Source organism: Alexandromys fortis, unplaced genomic scaffold, assembly GCF_014885135.2.
Source record: "Alexandromys fortis isolate MF-2015 unplaced genomic scaffold, M_Fortis_MF-2015_v1.1 scaffold_6, whole genome shotgun sequence".
Lineage (NCBI taxonomy): Eukaryota > Metazoa > Chordata > Mammalia > Rodentia > Cricetidae > Alexandromys > Alexandromys fortis.
Window position 1 is genome coordinate 25788428 of NW_026067902.1, and position 17990 is coordinate 25806417.

The window sequence follows — 17990 nt, forward strand, 5'->3', positions numbered from 1 at the left end:
CCAAAGACTGACAGCCTCCACATGTTTGGTACCTTTCTGTTTGCTAGATATAAAATGAAGGCTGTAGGGGTAATGCATTCTCAGGGTATAGCCAATTCGCCAATATAGCTACTTATCCTTGAATTTATAAGCAGAGAGAGCTGGAACAATCCCCCAGTGACTGCATTTACTTAATGGTAGTGGAGGAATAGCGTCTAACTTGGTGTACATCAAAATAAACAAGTATTAAGTGGAGCCCTTGATGTCACCTGCAAATGCCTCATACAGTCATACAAGGTGCAGTTGGAAGCCAACCAGAGAATCTCAAACCTTTTAACCTAAGTATATAGAGCGAAAAGGGCTACAGAAACATCCAGGGCATCCCAGGGAGAAGGCAAGATTCGTATTCCAATAAAGATCCTCAAAGTCTTTGCCCTTATAGCATCAATTCTCAACTGTGATGTGTGTCTGCGCCCAGCCCAGGACATTTGGCAGTGTCAGAAGGCCTGGTTAATTGTTAGGATTAGGATGTGCTCACGGATACATAATAGGTTCAGGACAGGGATGTCACTCACAATAGTACCCAGGTTCGCTCTCCCACCAAGGTAGCAGTACCAAAAATCTCAATAAGACTGAGGTTAAGAGCCTTGACTGCAGGGTATCCTGGAGCTTATGAACCTGCCATTTGCCTTCAGCAACGATCCCGAATCACCACCCAGACATATAGCTGTTGAGTAGCCATTCATTCTTTGCCTGGCTAGTGAGTAATAGACACTTCTGGCATTATGACTCTGCTCCTGAACTCCAGGGAAAGCTGGATGCAAGTACTTAAGGAAGTAAAGGGAAGGGTGTAAGATATTTTATCCCAGAGCAGAAGGGATTTAAGAGCTGGAGCAGTGACAGTCTCAAGTAAGACATACTAGGTCTCTGAGAGTGTCTGAGCAGTGGGGAGTGACCAGCCAACCAGTTGTCTCCTCTCAGCTGAACTTGACTGGGGTGGCCAATGGACTACTGTGGCTTAGCAAACTGATTCCCACAACCCTGGGCAAAACTCTTGATTTGTTTTGGTTTCCAGGTGGAGCCTAACACCAAAGTATTCCCAGCAGTCTTCCTCCAGCCTACAAGCACTTCTTTGTTTCAGTTTGAACTTGGAAAACTGAAGGTATTTATCTGTCCCTTCGATTAATACCCATGCCAAGGGAAGGCAGCCGCCGCCATCATGGTGACATCCCAGGCATCAGAAGGCAGGGGAGAACTCTTGCTTGTCACTCACCCCCATGCCTCTCTCGGGCCTCTATAATTTGCGGGGAAGTCCCAAGGATGGCGTATACCTTCTCATTTTCCTCTTCTCCCACCCATTTTAGCTACGGAAAGGACTGGTTACTTCTCACCTAACCCATAGTGTGCCAGCCTAACTGATGACAGCAAAGCCTTTGGCAAGCCTCAGGATAGATCGCCCCTCTTAACTTAGATTGGTTAAATTGACGGTTGTGCGCCAGGTACATGATCCTGGCAACTGAGACTCTCCCTATAATGAGCCCCTTTTCTTCTCTGATGTCTTTCTGCCTTGTCCCAGAATGCAATGCCCTTGTCCGCAGCCATATTTAAGAGTGAAGAGAAGAACCCTACCCCACAGTGTCCACCTCGGCTGGATGTCCAAACCATCCAGCCCGTGCTGTGGAGTCGCATGCCCAGCAGCTTCCTCAAAGTGGAGACAGAGCGGGTGAGCGAGCGCCACGGCTGGGTGGTGCAGTGCCTAGAACCCCTGCAAATGATGGCACTCCACATCCCGGAGGAGAACAGGTACTAGAGGGACCTACAGAGAAAGGGACAGTCCTGGGAAGCCAGAAAACTCCAAAGGGAACTAGGAAAATCTTCAGTGTGCCCTACACTATCCCAAGATAACTGTTCATTCCCCACAATACATTCGTTCTATCCTTTCTCCTTCCCATCTCATCATTCAGTCAAAAACGGCAGAGAATACACGATGATGCCCCAGCCATGGTATCTTCTGAAGACCAGGAATCAGGAAATATTTCCATGTTTTTTTTTGTTTGTTTGTTTGGTTGGTTGGTTGGTTTTTCGAGACAGGGTTTCTCTGTGGTTTTGGAGTCTGTCCTGGAACTAGCTCTTGTAGACCAGGCTGGTCTCGAACTCACAGAGATCCTCCTGCCTCTGCCTCCCAAGTGCTGGGATTAAAGGCGCCCGGCCCATGCTTTTAATTAAGATACAAGAGATACTGAAATAGACATATATTTAATTTCACAAAAATAGACATATATTTAATTTCACATGTCTAGCTTGACTTAGAGAACTAGGACTTGGGGTCCTTGTGTCCCTTTGTTAAAAGGATTGTGACTGGATTCAATCCCAGCACTTTCACTTTCTGCATGTGTAGTTTGGTAAGCTGCTCACATACGCCAAGCTGCAGCCACTTCAGTCACACAGCAAAAGAGAAGGCCACCCATACTGCTGCCAGAGTAAGAGTGAGGTTATATAGGACAGAGAGGAGGAGCATGGCAGAGATTTCTGTCCCTCTGCCTTTGCTGCTCTGGTTGAGGTCCCTGGGGTTTTGCAGGGCGGCTCCACTGAATTCTGACACTTGTGTCTCACCGTGGAATGGCTGGTTGCTTTGTCTCCCTCAGGTGTGTGGACATCCTTGAGCTCTGTGAGCAGGAGGACCTGATGCAGTTCCATTATCACACACTTAGGCTCTACAGTGCCGTGTGTGCCCTGGGGAACAGCCGGGTTGCCTATGCCCTGTGCAGCCACGTGGACCTCTCTCAGCTCTTCTATGCCATTGACAACAAGTACTTGCCTGGCCTCCTCCGAGCCGGTTTCTATGACCTGCTCATTAGCATCCACCTGGCCAACGCTAAGGAGAGGAAGCTGATGATGAAGAATGAGTACATCATCCCCATCACCAACACCACCAGGAATATCCGCCTATACCCAGATGAGTCCAAGAGGCATGGGCTGCCTGGGGTGGGCCTAAGGACGTGCCTTAAGCCAGGCTTCAGGTTCTCGACTCCTTGCTTCGTGGTAACTAATGAGGAGCATCAGAAGCAGAGCCCTGAGATTCCCCTGGAGATCCTCAAAACCAAGGCTCTGAGCATGCTGACGGAGGCCGTGCACTGTAGCGGGGCCCACATCCGAGACCCTGTTGGCGGCTCAGTGGAGTTCCAGTTTGTGCCTGTGCTGAAGCTCATTGGAACCCTGCTAGTCATGGGCGTTTTTGATGATGACGATGTCCGTCAGATCCTCCTCTTGATTGATCCCTCTGTGTTTGGGGAGCACAGCGGGGAGACAGAGGAGGGAACAGAAAAAGAAGTGACCCAAGTCGAGGAAAAGGCAGTGGAGGCTGGAGAAAAAGCCAGCAAGGAGGCTCCGGTCAAAGGCTTGCTGCAGACCCGATTGCCCGAGTCTGTTAAGCTGCAGGTAACTGGGAACAACTGACGTGCTCTGGTAAAGTGCCCTGGAGGGAGAGAGGAAAGCCTGGGTATGGGGACTCTGGGCACAAGCCTGAGTCTGCTGGGGAAGCGAAAGCATGCAGAGAGTCCCTGGGGTGATGCCTCTTTCCATGGAATCCACTCTCTAAGCTTTCCCAAGCCAACATGAAAATGCCAACCTTTGTCAGGAAGATACTTTGAGACATTTAGACTTCAGGTAGAAGTTTCTTCACCAGGGTTGGGTTTGCCCATGGCTCTGAGTCTTTGAGACCAAGGTGATTATTTTAGAGGTACCTGTTTAGAAAAGGGCTAAGATTCTGGTTGTAACCAAAGTAACCCCCAAGGAACTGACATACAGGACCAGACGCTCATACCCACTCTCACTAAGCTATGTTCTTACACTAATATGATGGGGCCCTGTTGCCCCAGTATTCACATAACTGTTACACAGACTAAGGCGCATGCTTCTGGTACCACCTATGGGCCTTCAGTTCCATCTGAAGCAATGCTTCCTTGTGTAAGCTAGCACAAGCTATATGCTAAGAATGATAACTTTTGTCTTCTGGGCACCGAAACAAAGAGGAAAGAAGATGAAGAACAGTGAGCCTCGGTCAGCCATTCCTAGGGTTTTATTCCTCCTCCTCTGCTGCTGCTTACTGGATATGTAAACTCACCAAGTCAGCAGCCAGCCAAGGCCTTAGAGTTATTATCTGTAAAATGGAAATAATACAGAAAGATAATGCCAAACATATTTTCATGAAATATGTAAAGTATGTTCCACCATATCATAGAATGTGCCATAGTGAGGTAATCTATGATAAAAGTTCTCTCTTCTAATATAATGGGATTTGTGCATAGTCAGTTAATCAGGATATTGAGTATAAAGGAGAAATGTAGCTTATATATAATGACATGGGCATAAACACATACAGACACACCCGCATGCACACACACACACACATTAGCATTTTATTAAATCATTTAAGTGCACAGCTGTGAAAAAGAGTGAAGATCTTTTCACCAGTACTTGAAGCTCTTCTGTTTCACATCTGACCTCTGAGATAGACCATCTACGATTGCCAGTTGAGGGATGTTTAAAGTGAACATCAGAGATTCAGTCATGCACTGCATAATGTCACTTCAGCTGACAATGGACCACACAGGTGAGAGGGATCCCATGGTGATACCATCTAGTGAGAGACTAACCATTGGTTGCTAAAATCCCTTCCCTAGGTGAGCTATAAGCAACATCTCTATTCCTTCTCCTAAGATCCTGATGGCAAACCAAGGCAAGATCTCATCAAAGTTCACACTGGAGAACCAGTGTCTTTATTGGGCTTCCTTGCAGAGCATCGGCGAACGGGTCTTAGAGGACTCTGGGTGCTCCTCCCCCAACAGGCCACACCTGGAAAGTCTCTAACCAGGAAGAATGAGGTCCTCCTTGTAGCTGTGTAGACGGAGCTCCTTCTTCTTCATCTTTTCTGGCCTGTGGACTCTAGCCCTCCTGAGGCTGTGTGCAATTAAGGCAGTGTGTATAACGTGGTAGGAAATGGCTGGAGAGTAAGGTGAAGGTCTTTTGACCCTCTCTGTCCCTCTATGAAGGGACATGAATAGGAAGCAAGCCTAGCATGGAGAATCCTTTTGTCACACTGAGCTCCCCAAGGTGGGGGTACCTTGGCTCAGAGGATAGTCACCCACAACACTTAGTGTGTGATGTTTTTGCCATGATGAATGCTCTGACTGTGGATGCGTCAAGGCGCATCCTTGTCACTGAGTCAGGACCATCACTAGAAAGCAAAACACTTTCAGACTTGAATGAGTTCCCCCAACTCTTCAGCTTTTTTCACACTTAGCATTCTTTAGAACAACTTAAATTTACAGAATGATAAGATTATTAAAATAACTAAAAAACTAACCATCCTTGAGCAGTGCAGTCAGCACCCACCCTGAAAGATGAGATGAAGAATACTCTTTTCAGCTGTCCCATCTTCTGTTGCTGGAAGGTGGGAGAAAGGAAAGCAATGCTCACATGAGTACTTAGATTCTGGTTTTCAAATATGACTCCTGAGGGATGCATCTTCTAGAAGATCCAATTTTCAGTGAGTTTATTTTTCTCATTCTCTGGCCTCAGTGGCTAAACAATTCATCTTTGGATTTAGGTGGACTTGGATTCAGTAGCTGCATGGTTGCTCTATGACACTAGATGGGTCACTGCACTTACTTACCTAAGTCTCAGTGTTATTGGCTATGAAGTATGGCACTGGCAATGTTGTCTGTTTGCGTTAAGTGCATTCTATAAGGATGTAACACACACACACTTTTTGTTACAGATGTGTGAACTCCTCAGCTACCTCTGTGACTGTGAACTGCAGCATCGAGTAGAGGCTATTGTGGCATTTGGTGACATTTATGTGTCCAAGCTTCAGGCAAATCAGAAATTCCGCTACAATGAGCTCATGCAGGCCCTGAACATGTCTGCAGCCCTAACTGCCCGGAAGACACGGGAGTTCCGCTCACCACCTCAGGAGCAGGTGAGTCCCATCCTGAACTCCATCCCACTTCCTGTGGAAAAGAGTACATGAATCCTTTGTGTTATTTTCGTCAAACTGAAGAGCTATGGATTCCTAGAAGAATCACCACAGCACCAAGAGATTGGAGAGAACTTGCCAATTATCTTGGCTGGGGTGAGGGGAACATTTCTAAACTGAACATAAGGTAGAGCTTCCTTCTTCCACCCTCTCCTTCTCTACGTGTGCCTCTACTAATCGGTGGAAAACCAGAGGAAAAATGTTGAGGTTCAACAGATACCTCGGGCACATCTACTCCTCAGAAGAATGTTACTAACTCTTCCAGAAATCCCTGCCTCTCTATTAGAAGAACGTAGCTGGTGCACCCTGGTTTGTGAGAGCTGAGGGGCAGCCTTCCTCACCTGACACATCCAAGTGCCTTTGACTTAAATTTACATTAAGCCTTTTTAGTTCCGTGAAGCCTGTAGAACAGACTTTATTACGAATCATCCTTTGCGATGTGTTATATAGAACCCACTTGTTGTCACTGCTGAGACAGAAGGTGACTTTAGATGAGTTTAAATGAGGGAATGGTATCTCACACTCTAATATTGCTATCCAGGCTGGTTGCCCACTGTTCCCTTAGTGTTCAAAAGGAAGGTAGATCCTGCGGTGAAGAAACCAGCTCTGTCTTTGAAACTACATCTTTGAGTCTTATAAATTTTTAATAAGCATACTATTCATTGTTGTCACTATAATTACCACTATTTTATCTTAATGGCACAACTACAACTTCATTCAGTTTCTTTCCCAATCTATTTTATGGAACATAGTTATTTATATTGTCTTGCCACTGAACCACCTATCTGAGCTTTTGAAAGACTCATGGGTAATAATGCATAAAGAGAAGGCAAAGCTAATCATCTCTCTAGTTCAAAATGAAAGTCCTTAGGACTGACTGAGAGAGGTCATTGTGCTGAACCAAATGTATGAGTATGCTGTTTCTCCAACTGCCACCCAAGAATTCCTCAGATGCTACAGGCTTTTGAGACTGGTGGTGGATATGAATGTTCCCCATAACACTGTGCAAATGATGATCTCTCAAACTTCTATGAATAATTGGAAGGCAATAATAAGTAAACCAAATTTATTTGCTGCTGAGTCAGGAAAACTTCCCTTAAAGGAGCTGTGGCACACTGCCAGCAAACAGCTAGAAGCTGTGCTAAGCTCTGTATAAGCTCTGTATGTCTTCCTGTCCAGAATTTCTTTTCAAGCCCTCTCAGGTTTTACATAGATTTAGTTGGCCACATTTGGGCGCCAATTTGTTGCATGAAGGGGATGCTTGTTTGGCTATCTTAGACCCAACTAGCAGCAAATCCTGCCTGGTCTGTCTTTCCACCTCTTGATTGTGTGCTCTTTCAGCAGGTGGGGTCCTTCCTAAGTTTTGTTGACAGGAGGAGTCTTTCAATTAAGATCTTCATTTTGTACTCTGAAACCATACCATACAACCTTATATTTATTTTAAAAACAGTGTACCCTATCTTGTTGTAATTAGCATGATTTCCCTTTTCCAACCTATTTCATGGGTATTATTTAGTTACAAATAATATCTCTACCTACTTACAAGAAGATTTGATCCAGGCTGTAGTGGCACACACCTTTAATCCCAGCAGGGAGGCAGGGACAGGTGGATCTCTGTGAGGTCAAGGCCAACCTGGTCTACAAAGCTAGTTCCACAACCGCCTCCAAAAAGCTACATAGAGAAAACAAAACAAAGAAAGAAGAAAAAGATTTGAAAGAGAAGTTCTGAATGAGAGACTTCTGAATCATGTTAAAATTTAGTAAGACATTAGAATGTCTTCCAACTACGAAGTCCTCAACAGTTAAGGACAAGCTCTATGCCTGGTGGCTGGGATAGCATGGCTGAGTCACACTGGGTTGGGGACCTCTAGCAGCTTCTGCAATTCCTCTACCTCGTCACCAACCTATAGTTGCAGGCCTGCAGGGAGCATCCTGAAGTCCGGGAGCCTAGCTGGGCAACAAAGCCTTCACTGACCTCTGCTAGCATGACTTTTCATGGTTAATGTACACAGCAGAACAACCGCCCCACTTTCTCACTACTGAGGATTGAACATGTTTCATTATAGTCTGTAGAGGTTACATTAGGAATGTCTTTACATTCAACACTGCTTCAGGATGCAGGGGCTCTGAGAGTAGTCACGAGGTCTCTTCATGTCAGCTAGTGATGAAGTACATTTATTACTGTATCACAGATATTTTTTTTTGGTTTTGATAAGTGTCCTTCACTATGATCATGACTCTTCGTAAGTTTGTATGTCTTGTTTGTTTAAAATATTAATTTGTAAATTAATTGTGTCACTAAACTGCAAGAAAACTGCATGGCAAATTGAAAAGCATCAAGAACAGAATAGTAGGAGCAAAAAGAAAGGCAGAGTGAGCACAGAAGATAAATCTACATCTCAACACCAGGACCTAAATGAAGACCCTATTCATAAAATTAAAAGCTAACTCAAACTCCAGAAATCTATCGAGTATCTATTATAAGCAACTAAAACTCCAGAAAATGTTTAAGTTCATTAGAAAAATGTGCAAAGGACTCCACCAACTAATTTTCAAATGGGTAATTACCTGGTAGAAAAATGGAGGAAGAGCATGAGAAGAAAATCTTTACAAAATATGCAATAAAATTACTCTTAATGCGTGGAAAATGAATTTCAACCTCACCAATTAAATGCAAATCAAAGCAACAGGAATATGTTATTCTTCACCCATGAAGCTGGAAAATATTTGAAAATGTGTTAAGTTCTCATTACTGTAATAGAGATGCCAAAGTAACACAAACTTACATAAATTTGAAATAATGCAAATTGTTGTGAGATTTCTGGGAAGCGATTTACAATTCATATCACAAGCCGTTAAAGTGGTACACACCTGTTGCTCCATTCATTTTGCTTCTAGTTTATCCTTAAAAAAATCTAAAATGTTAATAAAAAGTATATAAAATATTCAAAGCAACTTTGTTTATATGAAAAACAAAAATGAGTCGGGAGATGGACTGGTGTGTAAAAGCACTGGCCCCTCAAGTATAACGACGTGATTTTGAATCCTTAGACTCTCATAAAAACTGACGGATGGTGTGAGCATCTGTAATCCCCGTGCTCATATGGAGTGAAGGGAAGTGGAGACAGGAGAATTATTGGAAGTTCACAGGCCAGCTAGCCTGATGTATGAAGTGAAGACCAAAACATAAAGACCCGGTCTTACATAAGGTAGAAGGCAAGGAGCAACCCCTAAGTTTGTCTTCTGACCTCCACATGTATGCCATGGCTCATATGTGTGTGTGTGCGCGCACACACACATACACACACACATATATACACACACACACATACATATACACACAGCTGTCACACCATACCAGGTACTCACAAAAAAATAATAAAAATAGAAACAAAGATATAACAGAAACTTAATTTTATATAAATTTGTATCCATCCATAGAATGAAATAAACAATTTCACTATTTTAAACTCATGTTCCACAAATGTCCAAGGCAAAGTCCATCAAAAATTGGATCTTAAGATAATTTATATAGAGAATGTGATTTGAATTTGTGAGGATATATAAAGACTGAAATAAATTTCCTAATATTGTTAACAGGACTCAGCTTCAGGTGGCAGGAATTTTCTACTCTAAATACTATCCAAATTTCTCTCATATAAGAAAAATAGAGAGAGAGAAAGCTATTTTTATAAGTTGGTCACTTTTACTTCCCCCACCCTCCAAAAATGTTTAAATAAATTCAAAGACTGTTTGGGGTCTGAGGCATGAGCTGAGCTCCCCCGGCTGTCATGGAGATCAGCTAGCCATCCATGCCTCTTTTGCCCTCACAGATCAACATGCTCCTCAACTTTCACCTTGGAGAGAACTGCCCCTGCCCGGAGGAGATCCGCGAGGAGCTGTATGACTTCCATGAGGACCTTCTGGTGCACTGTGGTGAGCGGCTGAGAGTTGAGCAAGAGCCCCAGCTTCCTTTATTAGAATGCCAGGGAGGGGTTGAGAAGTTACTCTTATGTCTGACCTTATGGTACCAATCGTTCAAAAGACACGTGTCAGAAAAGGTACAGGAAGTGTCTGTCCCTGGCAGAAGGGGAGACTGAAAACCGTTTGCCTGGAAGAATCTTTGTGAGGATACATAGAGGGAGTGGGGAGGTCTCGGGGGTGGAGGGGGGAATGACTGATTCTCCACCTCAGCCAATTCACTTTCAATGGTAATGACAGCATGTTCTTCCAACCAAGTCAAGACTTTGATCCCTTTTCTTTTTAGCTATCATGATACTTTTAAAGTGGGCATCAGTATTTTCTCTGAAGGTTTCAAAGCCATAGCTCCCTACTTTGATGCATATCTGCTGATTTTTAAGTGGGTGGTGGCATTTATGATTCTTTTATATGGATAAATGGAGTAATATGTAGACAAAAGCTGAGCTTCTCATTTGAAATAATAAATGTTAAAGTATTTCTAGAGACTCTAGAGTCCTTTTTAATATAGGTTAGAAAAAGTAAAGCCTTGGAATTAAATTTATTTGATGTTCCGAGACACAGAAAATTATATATTTTAGCAACTATTTGAAAAACATAACTCAGATAAATATTCTTGGGAGGCTGCCTATAATCTCTTGAAAATGTTTTAGAAGGTTGGGGATTTGCTTTATTGTGTTCTTCCTAACTCTTAAGGTACTGTTTGGATCTGCACTCTGTTCTGTGACTTGCTAGGGGTTCCCTTGGAGGAAGAAGAAGAGGAGGAGGAGGACACATCCTGGACAGGAAAACTGCGTGCTTTGGTGTATAAAATTAAGGGTCCACCCAAGCCAGAGAGGGAGCAACCAACAGAAGAAGAGGAACGGTATCCTAGTAAGTACCACTGACTTTCAATCATGCTACTCACAACTACATGCTCTTCTGAGATTTAATCGAGGTAACTGGTTCTCTGACACGTACGCTAAGACGTGTGGCGGCGGCTGTTTAATGCTAAAGCAAACATTGGGCATTGTGTTACTGCCCTTGTTGACAGGATTTTTTCTTCTCTACCTTTCCTGTGATTCAAAGAATTCCCTTTTGGAATTTTCTGACACCTGAGAGATCAACTATTTGGTATCTTCTCTTGTTGTCTGTCTACTTAGAAATCCTCACACAGACTCTGATCTTTCTTTCAACCTTTAAGTGTTGCTGGTTTCTGTCACTTCTGTTTGCGGTTACCTAAGCAAGGAAAACTACTCCAACCAAAGAAATTAAACAATAGTGAAACAGGACGTATAAAAGAAAGTAAAGGTCTCTTTTTTTCTCTAGTATGGTGTTGAGATCGCGACAGCCTGCGGTCTTTGACCTGTTCTTTAAGGATGGCAAGTACTGTCCCAATTCACTTCTCTCTTCTTTGCACAGGGGGTAACCTCAACCATTTGACCCATGTTGAAAGAAGAGCACTGACTTGCTTGACTGTCTCTAAATGAGTTAACATTTCAAGAGCCAGATTGTCTGAATATTCTATGTAATCAATCTGCTCCTTGCTACAGAGTTGGCAACTTTATCATTTGTCTAGAGAAGAAGAAATGTCCCAGGTTCAATGTTATTGCTTTTCATCTTCTTCCCTGTTCATATCTATCTTGGAAGACACTTTCAGATCACCTACTAAAGAAACAGACTGTCACGATATGATAGGTGCGTCTGGGAATACCACTTTAAGGGTTCACACATCTTATCACCCTCTCTATTAACCTTTCATCTTTGTCAGAATACCTCTGAGGGGAATAGATTATTCCCATTTATCAGATGAAGCCTCTGAGAGGATACATGGTAACAAGACTCTGCCAATCCTGCCGAGTCCTATCCTAGCACCAGAGAAAGGTTTTGGCTTTGAGGGTGAGCCAACTGGATTGTAGAGCCAAAAACTATAATAGAAATAAGTAAATAGAGACTCTCTTTGTGGTTACCACCAAAGAAGTACTGCAAATAGGTTGCATTGGCCTACATATCTCATATATCACCTGTTGAGAATTGATTCTGGAAGTGGATGCTTTTTTGGCAGAATGTTAGGAATACGGTTCCCACAAAGTGACCATGTCATATTAAGTGAATCAGGTCAGTCAGATGAAACCATTCATCATCTGCCTCTTTGGAATCTCACACTGAGGATGGGTTCAAACACCATGGCTTACTTCCGGTACAACTGCTCCTCAACGCTAAGGAAGACAGAGCATCTTCTGTCTGCTTGGATAGAGCATACACACCTGTCAGGCCTGTCACATGAGGCTACACGGGTTCACCATGCTCTCCTCCTCTCACATGTGGATTTATGAGACATCCAAATTGTTTTGTTTTGTTTTTTTTTTTAATTTTATTTTTCGAGACAGGGTTTCTCCGTAGTTTTTGGTTCCTGTCCTGGAACTAGCTCTTGTAGACCAGGCTAGCCTCGAACTCACAGCAATCCGCCTTCCTCTGCCTCCCAAGTGCTGGGATTAAAGGCATATGCCACCACCACCCGGCTGAGACATCCAAGTTTTGTGTCCTGAGTCTTCTAAGGTCTCAGAAATAAAGGAAATTGTCAATCAGTTCAAGCAACACTTGCTGTTATTATGTGGGCTCCCTGGAGAATGTCCCAAAAGCGTGCCTGGAATGATATTTTAAGATAAATTTTTGGAAGTTGTTCAATATGCCACCAGAGAATTATTTTTATTTGGATCATATGGAAACAATGTTTCTAAATGTACAGCCAACTGTAAAAATGGTTAAAATTTTATAAATTACTGGCAGCTTGTCCGTGTCACTACTTACATGACTTATCTTGACAAAATAATAAAAATTTAGGGGAATATAGTAAATTGACAATTTACCAAATATATCCACATATGCCAGTTACTAATGTTCCTAACAGATGTTAACTCTCTTCATTTTTCTCATTATTCAGTTGAGGGAAATAGGACTCAAAATAATCAAGAGATAGTAGTTCAATGATTCTGCCTTCCAGCTTGGATCCAGAATATTTTCCTGGTTACTGGTTGACACGAATCTTAGACAGCTAAATTAAGTGAAGCTATGACTTCACTCCAGGTGTCTACTCTTCCCACAGTGCCATGCGGTCTCCTTCATCTGAGACTAATAACTCTTGCAAGTGGTCATTTATGATGAAAGCCAGGACCTAATGCCATTCAGCATTTTGACACTGAAAAGTCGGTGTTGTCATAGATTTTGAACTGGAAATGGTCCAGGATGGTAGTGGCAACCCCTCCCCGAGATTCACTTCTATGAGCTGTTGATATGGATCAGATGGGCTCGGTAAAGAGAGAACAAAACCATTCTGAAGCTCATTTGAATGCTGCTAAGTAGTTCTGTGTTAGAGAGATTTGCTTAAATTAACTGCAAGCCAAGGCATCAGTGATTTGGAGAGACAAGTGCTACAGTATTATCAAAGGGCTATATGATAATGAAATGATATAGCAGCAGCCCACCATTCCAGGTCACATTTTTATGTCCCTGTCTGGGAGCCCTTGCGCACTAAGGCTGGATTGCAAACTCCAGTTAAAACAGGATTTCCTTAAATATAAATGTATAGCCGTGGCAACTGAGCTATTTCTCCAGAGGAGATCAAACAGCTGTTTCTCTTGAGTTCTCAAGTTACAAAAATGAAAAACAGCTATCATATTTTACAAATGAAATGGGATGCATGTATGCCTTCTCCATGGGAGATGTTTTTCTCGTCTTCTCTCTATGAAGAAATATCCCAAGGATATTATGCTCTCAAGCAATGCAAGAAAGGAGACAGAAACCCCTGCTGACATTAGAGACCTTGCATTGATCCACTGTGATTCAGCTGTGGCGAGCAGTGTTAGGAACTGGATGTAGGAGTGGGTCTGTCTAAAGGAGGCAAACTGCACTCTATTCTCGGTCTGTGCTGTGTGCACAAACTCTGCCTCTTGCAGAGCTGAGCTGACTGTCTCATCCCTGAGACACACGTGCTTCCTCTGCTACTCTTCTGATAAAGACCAGTGGTGTCCCTAGAGATGATGACAAATCCATCAAGTCCCAAAGCTGCTACTTGGGGAAGCTTGTACCTTGTCACTGAATGGTATAACAGCTCTAGGCCAAAACTCTCTCCAGGAACACTACAGCTTGTTTATGAATACTACTGGCAGAGAAAGTGTTCTTGTATTTACAATCAGACTAAGTCCTGGCCTCTGGGTACAGAGGAATGCCAAGTAAGATCACCATGTCACTGGTAGTGGCTCTGTGGGTTGAGAATTTAGAAATTTTAGATAGTTATTCTAATGATGATGCAGGTGACATCTTTAGACTCATTTTCTAAATACTCTCCAAATGGCAGTTCCTTAAGACAGACACACCCACACATACGTACATACACACACACACAAACACACACATACATACACACACACACCACATACACACACAAACACACACATACACACACACACACACACACCACATACACACACACACATACACACACAGCAGGGAGAGAGTTGGTCCTCCTCTGTGTAGTCTTTCTACTAACTTTGTTCCCCTCCCTCCTACCCCAACATATCATGTAAACTCCAATAGGACACACGTGACTTCCCTTTTATGTGGGTCTTTTTTTTTTTTTACCTTTTCTCACTGAGTCTTAATGTGGAATTTTTTCCTATATTCATTCCATTGACCTAAACATCATTTTTACCTATAACTACAAATTAGTCAGCTAAGGCTCACAAACATGGAAAGTGGGTCCTTGGATATAAAGGGTAGAATTGGGGGTGGATAGATAACTCTTCTAGTAATGAGGTTGGGTTGTGATATTAAACTACAGACAAAAACACACTCCATGGCCAGAGGAGGGCTTGGAAGTGTTGAAAGAGTGTGAATGGGTAGATAAAATAGGAAAGAAAAGCATTTTGTTGGAAATGCTGCTAAAAAAAATGCCAAAAGACAGAAAAGTTTGGGCTGAGTCCAGGCAGGGCAGCAGGTTAGGGTGGCTGGATTCTACAGGGGGCAGAATGGGATGTGGTGGGGGTGTAAAGTGATTGAACACTGTGCCTCAAAGGATTGCTAACAAAACCGAGTTCATCAGTACAGCGTTCTCATTTGCTGTATAAAGCTTGGTCCTGGAATTGCAGAGCTGGAGGGTTCAGCAGGCATGTGGCACTCACTTTACCCTGTGTCTATTGCTTCTCTCAATAGCAATATACAGTGTACAGTCTCATTCCTATTTTATAGTTAAAGAAACTGAAGTAGAGACAAATTATCCAAACCACACAGGGGTGGCATTGATCTTCATATTGATATTCCTATATGTAATAATTACATAGAAGTATCATATCTCCAGTAAACAGTGACTGTGAAAGTTTCCTAAAACTAACTCCATAGTTTGCGCAGCAGTAGTGAGGTGGTTATGCTGTACAGGGCTCTGGAGTTAGGCAGCCTGGTCTTAAAGTCTAGTTCTGCCTCAGTTCTGTAAGGTTGAACACGTGGCGACTTTGTGCCTCCGCTTTCTTGTCTGTAAAATGAGGACAGATCAACTACCTACCTCACTGGGTCACTATAAAAGCTAAGTTATTTAGCAAATGCAAAGTGTTTTAAAGTGTATCTGGCACAGTGTTTAACATTGATTGGTTTTGGCCCCTAGAATAGTTGGTGATTACCTACCATATTTCAGGCACCGTTCCGGGCACCAGTGAAATTTGTTTCAGAAAATGTCAAGGATTTCACTCATCCCTGCTGCAGGGAGACATTGGAGCCATGGAAACAGAAATGCTCCGGGTGAAGCAACTTGAAGTGGGGCAGACAGTACCATGTCTCAAGTGATATCAACAGGCCGTGTACAAACATGGAATGTACAAATACGTTGAAGGGAAAAGGAAAACGCTGGTTACAGATGGGATTAAAGATGCTGGTGAGCTAAACTTGGATCAGGAAATAGGTCACTTTGGAGCGGAACCTGAATGATCACAGTAGTCCTTGAAAGAGACTGGGGATGGCAAAAAGAGAACCAGAGAAACCCAGATATGAGAAGAACTCGGGGTCGCAACCCTGTATTGGCTCCCTGTCAGGTGCTTTACAGTCACAGACACAAAACTCTGGGGCATAAATAAGTAATGGCTGATTATGTGTTTGGGGGCTCAAGAAGAAAGTCCTGGAGATAGAAACTGTAGCATATACTGAGTGAGTCCTTTGTGCCTGGCACTGTTCTGGGTGCTTCATGTCACCTCTCTTGACTTTTTCCTTACAACAAGCAACCAAACGCAGTGACTTCCTCCCCCCCATTTTACTCAATCAAGTATTTAGACCTGAGTAAAGATGATAGGTTCAGGTTCCCAGTCCTCTGTCATTCTGTCTCAGCTTCATCGTCATCTCAGGTGTTTCCCCATGTTAGTCACCGCTCTATTGCTGTGAAGAGATACCATGACCAAGGCAGCTTTAAAAGAAAGCATTTAATTGGGGGCTTGCTGACAGTTTAGAGCATGGGTTCACTGTTGTCATGGAGGGGGATCATGGCAGCAGACAGACATGGCGCTGGAGCTGCAGCTGAAGGTTTACGTGCTGATCCACAGAGAGAGCGAGACTGGGTTTGGTGTGGGCTTTTGTAACCTCAAAACCCACTCCTAGTGGCTCACCTTTTCCAACAAGGCCACACCTCATCTTTCCCTACACAGTTCCACCAACTACGGACCAGGCCTTCAAATACCGGAACCTCCTAGGACCGTTCTCTTTCACAGGGCCACATTTCCCTTCCCCCAGTCAGATCAGCAAACGCTCTCTGTCCCTCCCGTGCTCTTTTCTGTCACATAATCATCAGTCATGTAATCGCCTGTACATTTTGAGAACGTGATTATGAGGCCAGATGACTGATTTCAAAAACAACAGGCTAATTATCTCCTTATGATAGATGAGACCCCAGGGAGCTAGAGAGCAGTATCTGGCTGGAACGCTGGTAGGCAGTTTCACTGGTGGCTTGTAGTGCTGCCTTTGATACGGAAGAAGTACCCAAGGTGTGAGGAAAGCAGGGTAGGGTGAGCACGCTTGTTTCCACCCAGACGCGTATGGATGAGGCTCTAACCAAGGTAGAAAACCATGTTGAGGCCAAAGACTCAAATTTGATCCCTGGAGCCCTTGGGGAGACGTTGGTGTGGTGATGTGTGCTTATTCTCTCGGCGGGGCAGAGACAGGTAGGGCTCTGACACTATCTAGCCATCCTATCCCGCTTGAGTAGTCCCAGGCCAGTAAGAGACCCTGTCTCAGAAAAGGTGGAGAACACCCAGAGTTAGCTTCTGGCTTCAACAGGCATTCTTATGCACATGTACACACCCATATGTACCCCACACATGAATTCATACATGTACACAAACACACATACACTCACAAGAAAACAGAGGAAGAAAACTTAGAGACAGATTTAGCAGACGTATACAGCAGTCAGATGACTGCACACAGGCAGCCAGGCCATTGTGACTCGAACAGTTTTGTGGGGTCCACAGCTTGTTGTAACAGTCCAAAATCTCCATGTCCCATTCTTAGCTCTCACTGCCTTGGAAGCCTTAGCAGACCAGCTATTTATAAGAACCCACTTCCATTCATTAGAATGAAATGGTTCTTTACTTAAACAAAAAGTAAAGTTGAGGACTAAGCTAGTGAGGGTCACGAGGATGGGGAAATGTGGTCGCTGCCACATCTGTCTTTGCTGTTCTTGTGTGGTGAGGAGGATTGAATGCTAATTCAGGCGTAGTCCTTAGCACATTGCTGAACACACAGGAAATGCTAGAGAAACCATGGCTATTGTCATTGCAATGAGAAGGGTGCCTGCTAGGAAGAAGCTGAAACTCTCACCCTACTGCTAGGCTAGGGAAGCCAGCATGAACAAAAACAAGCCTGATGTCCCAGAATCACGTGGCCCAGCTCTCCCTGTGGCCCAGTAACACACATTAAGCATATCAGTTTGCTTGTTACCCCAAGAACAATGCCCAGTGTCTTCGCAGGCTTTTCTTTCATT

General features: G+C 43.6%; 1 protein-coding gene across 14 annotated transcripts in view; it reads left to right on the forward strand.

The window, feature by feature from the left end:
- The window catches only part of Ryr3 (ryanodine receptor 3), a 528284-nt gene that overhangs the window by 340154 nt on the left and 170140 nt on the right, over positions 1-17990 (forward strand). For all 14 annotated transcript variants that reach the window (XR_007590437.1, XR_007590438.1, XR_007590440.1 and 11 more), the window contains exons 33-38: positions 1055-1141; positions 1556-1782; positions 2625-3417; positions 5759-5959; positions 9850-9952; positions 10730-10867. Coding sequence is in view for 8 of the 14 variants with exons in the window: in XM_050134439.1 (XP_049990396.1) it covers positions 1055-1141; positions 1556-1782; positions 2625-3417; positions 5759-5959; positions 9850-9952; positions 10730-10867 (1549 nt within the window). In the remaining 6 variants the exon portion in view is untranslated. The remainder of the gene's footprint in view (positions 1-1054; positions 1142-1555; positions 1783-2624; positions 3418-5758; positions 5960-9849; positions 9953-10729; positions 10868-17990) is intronic.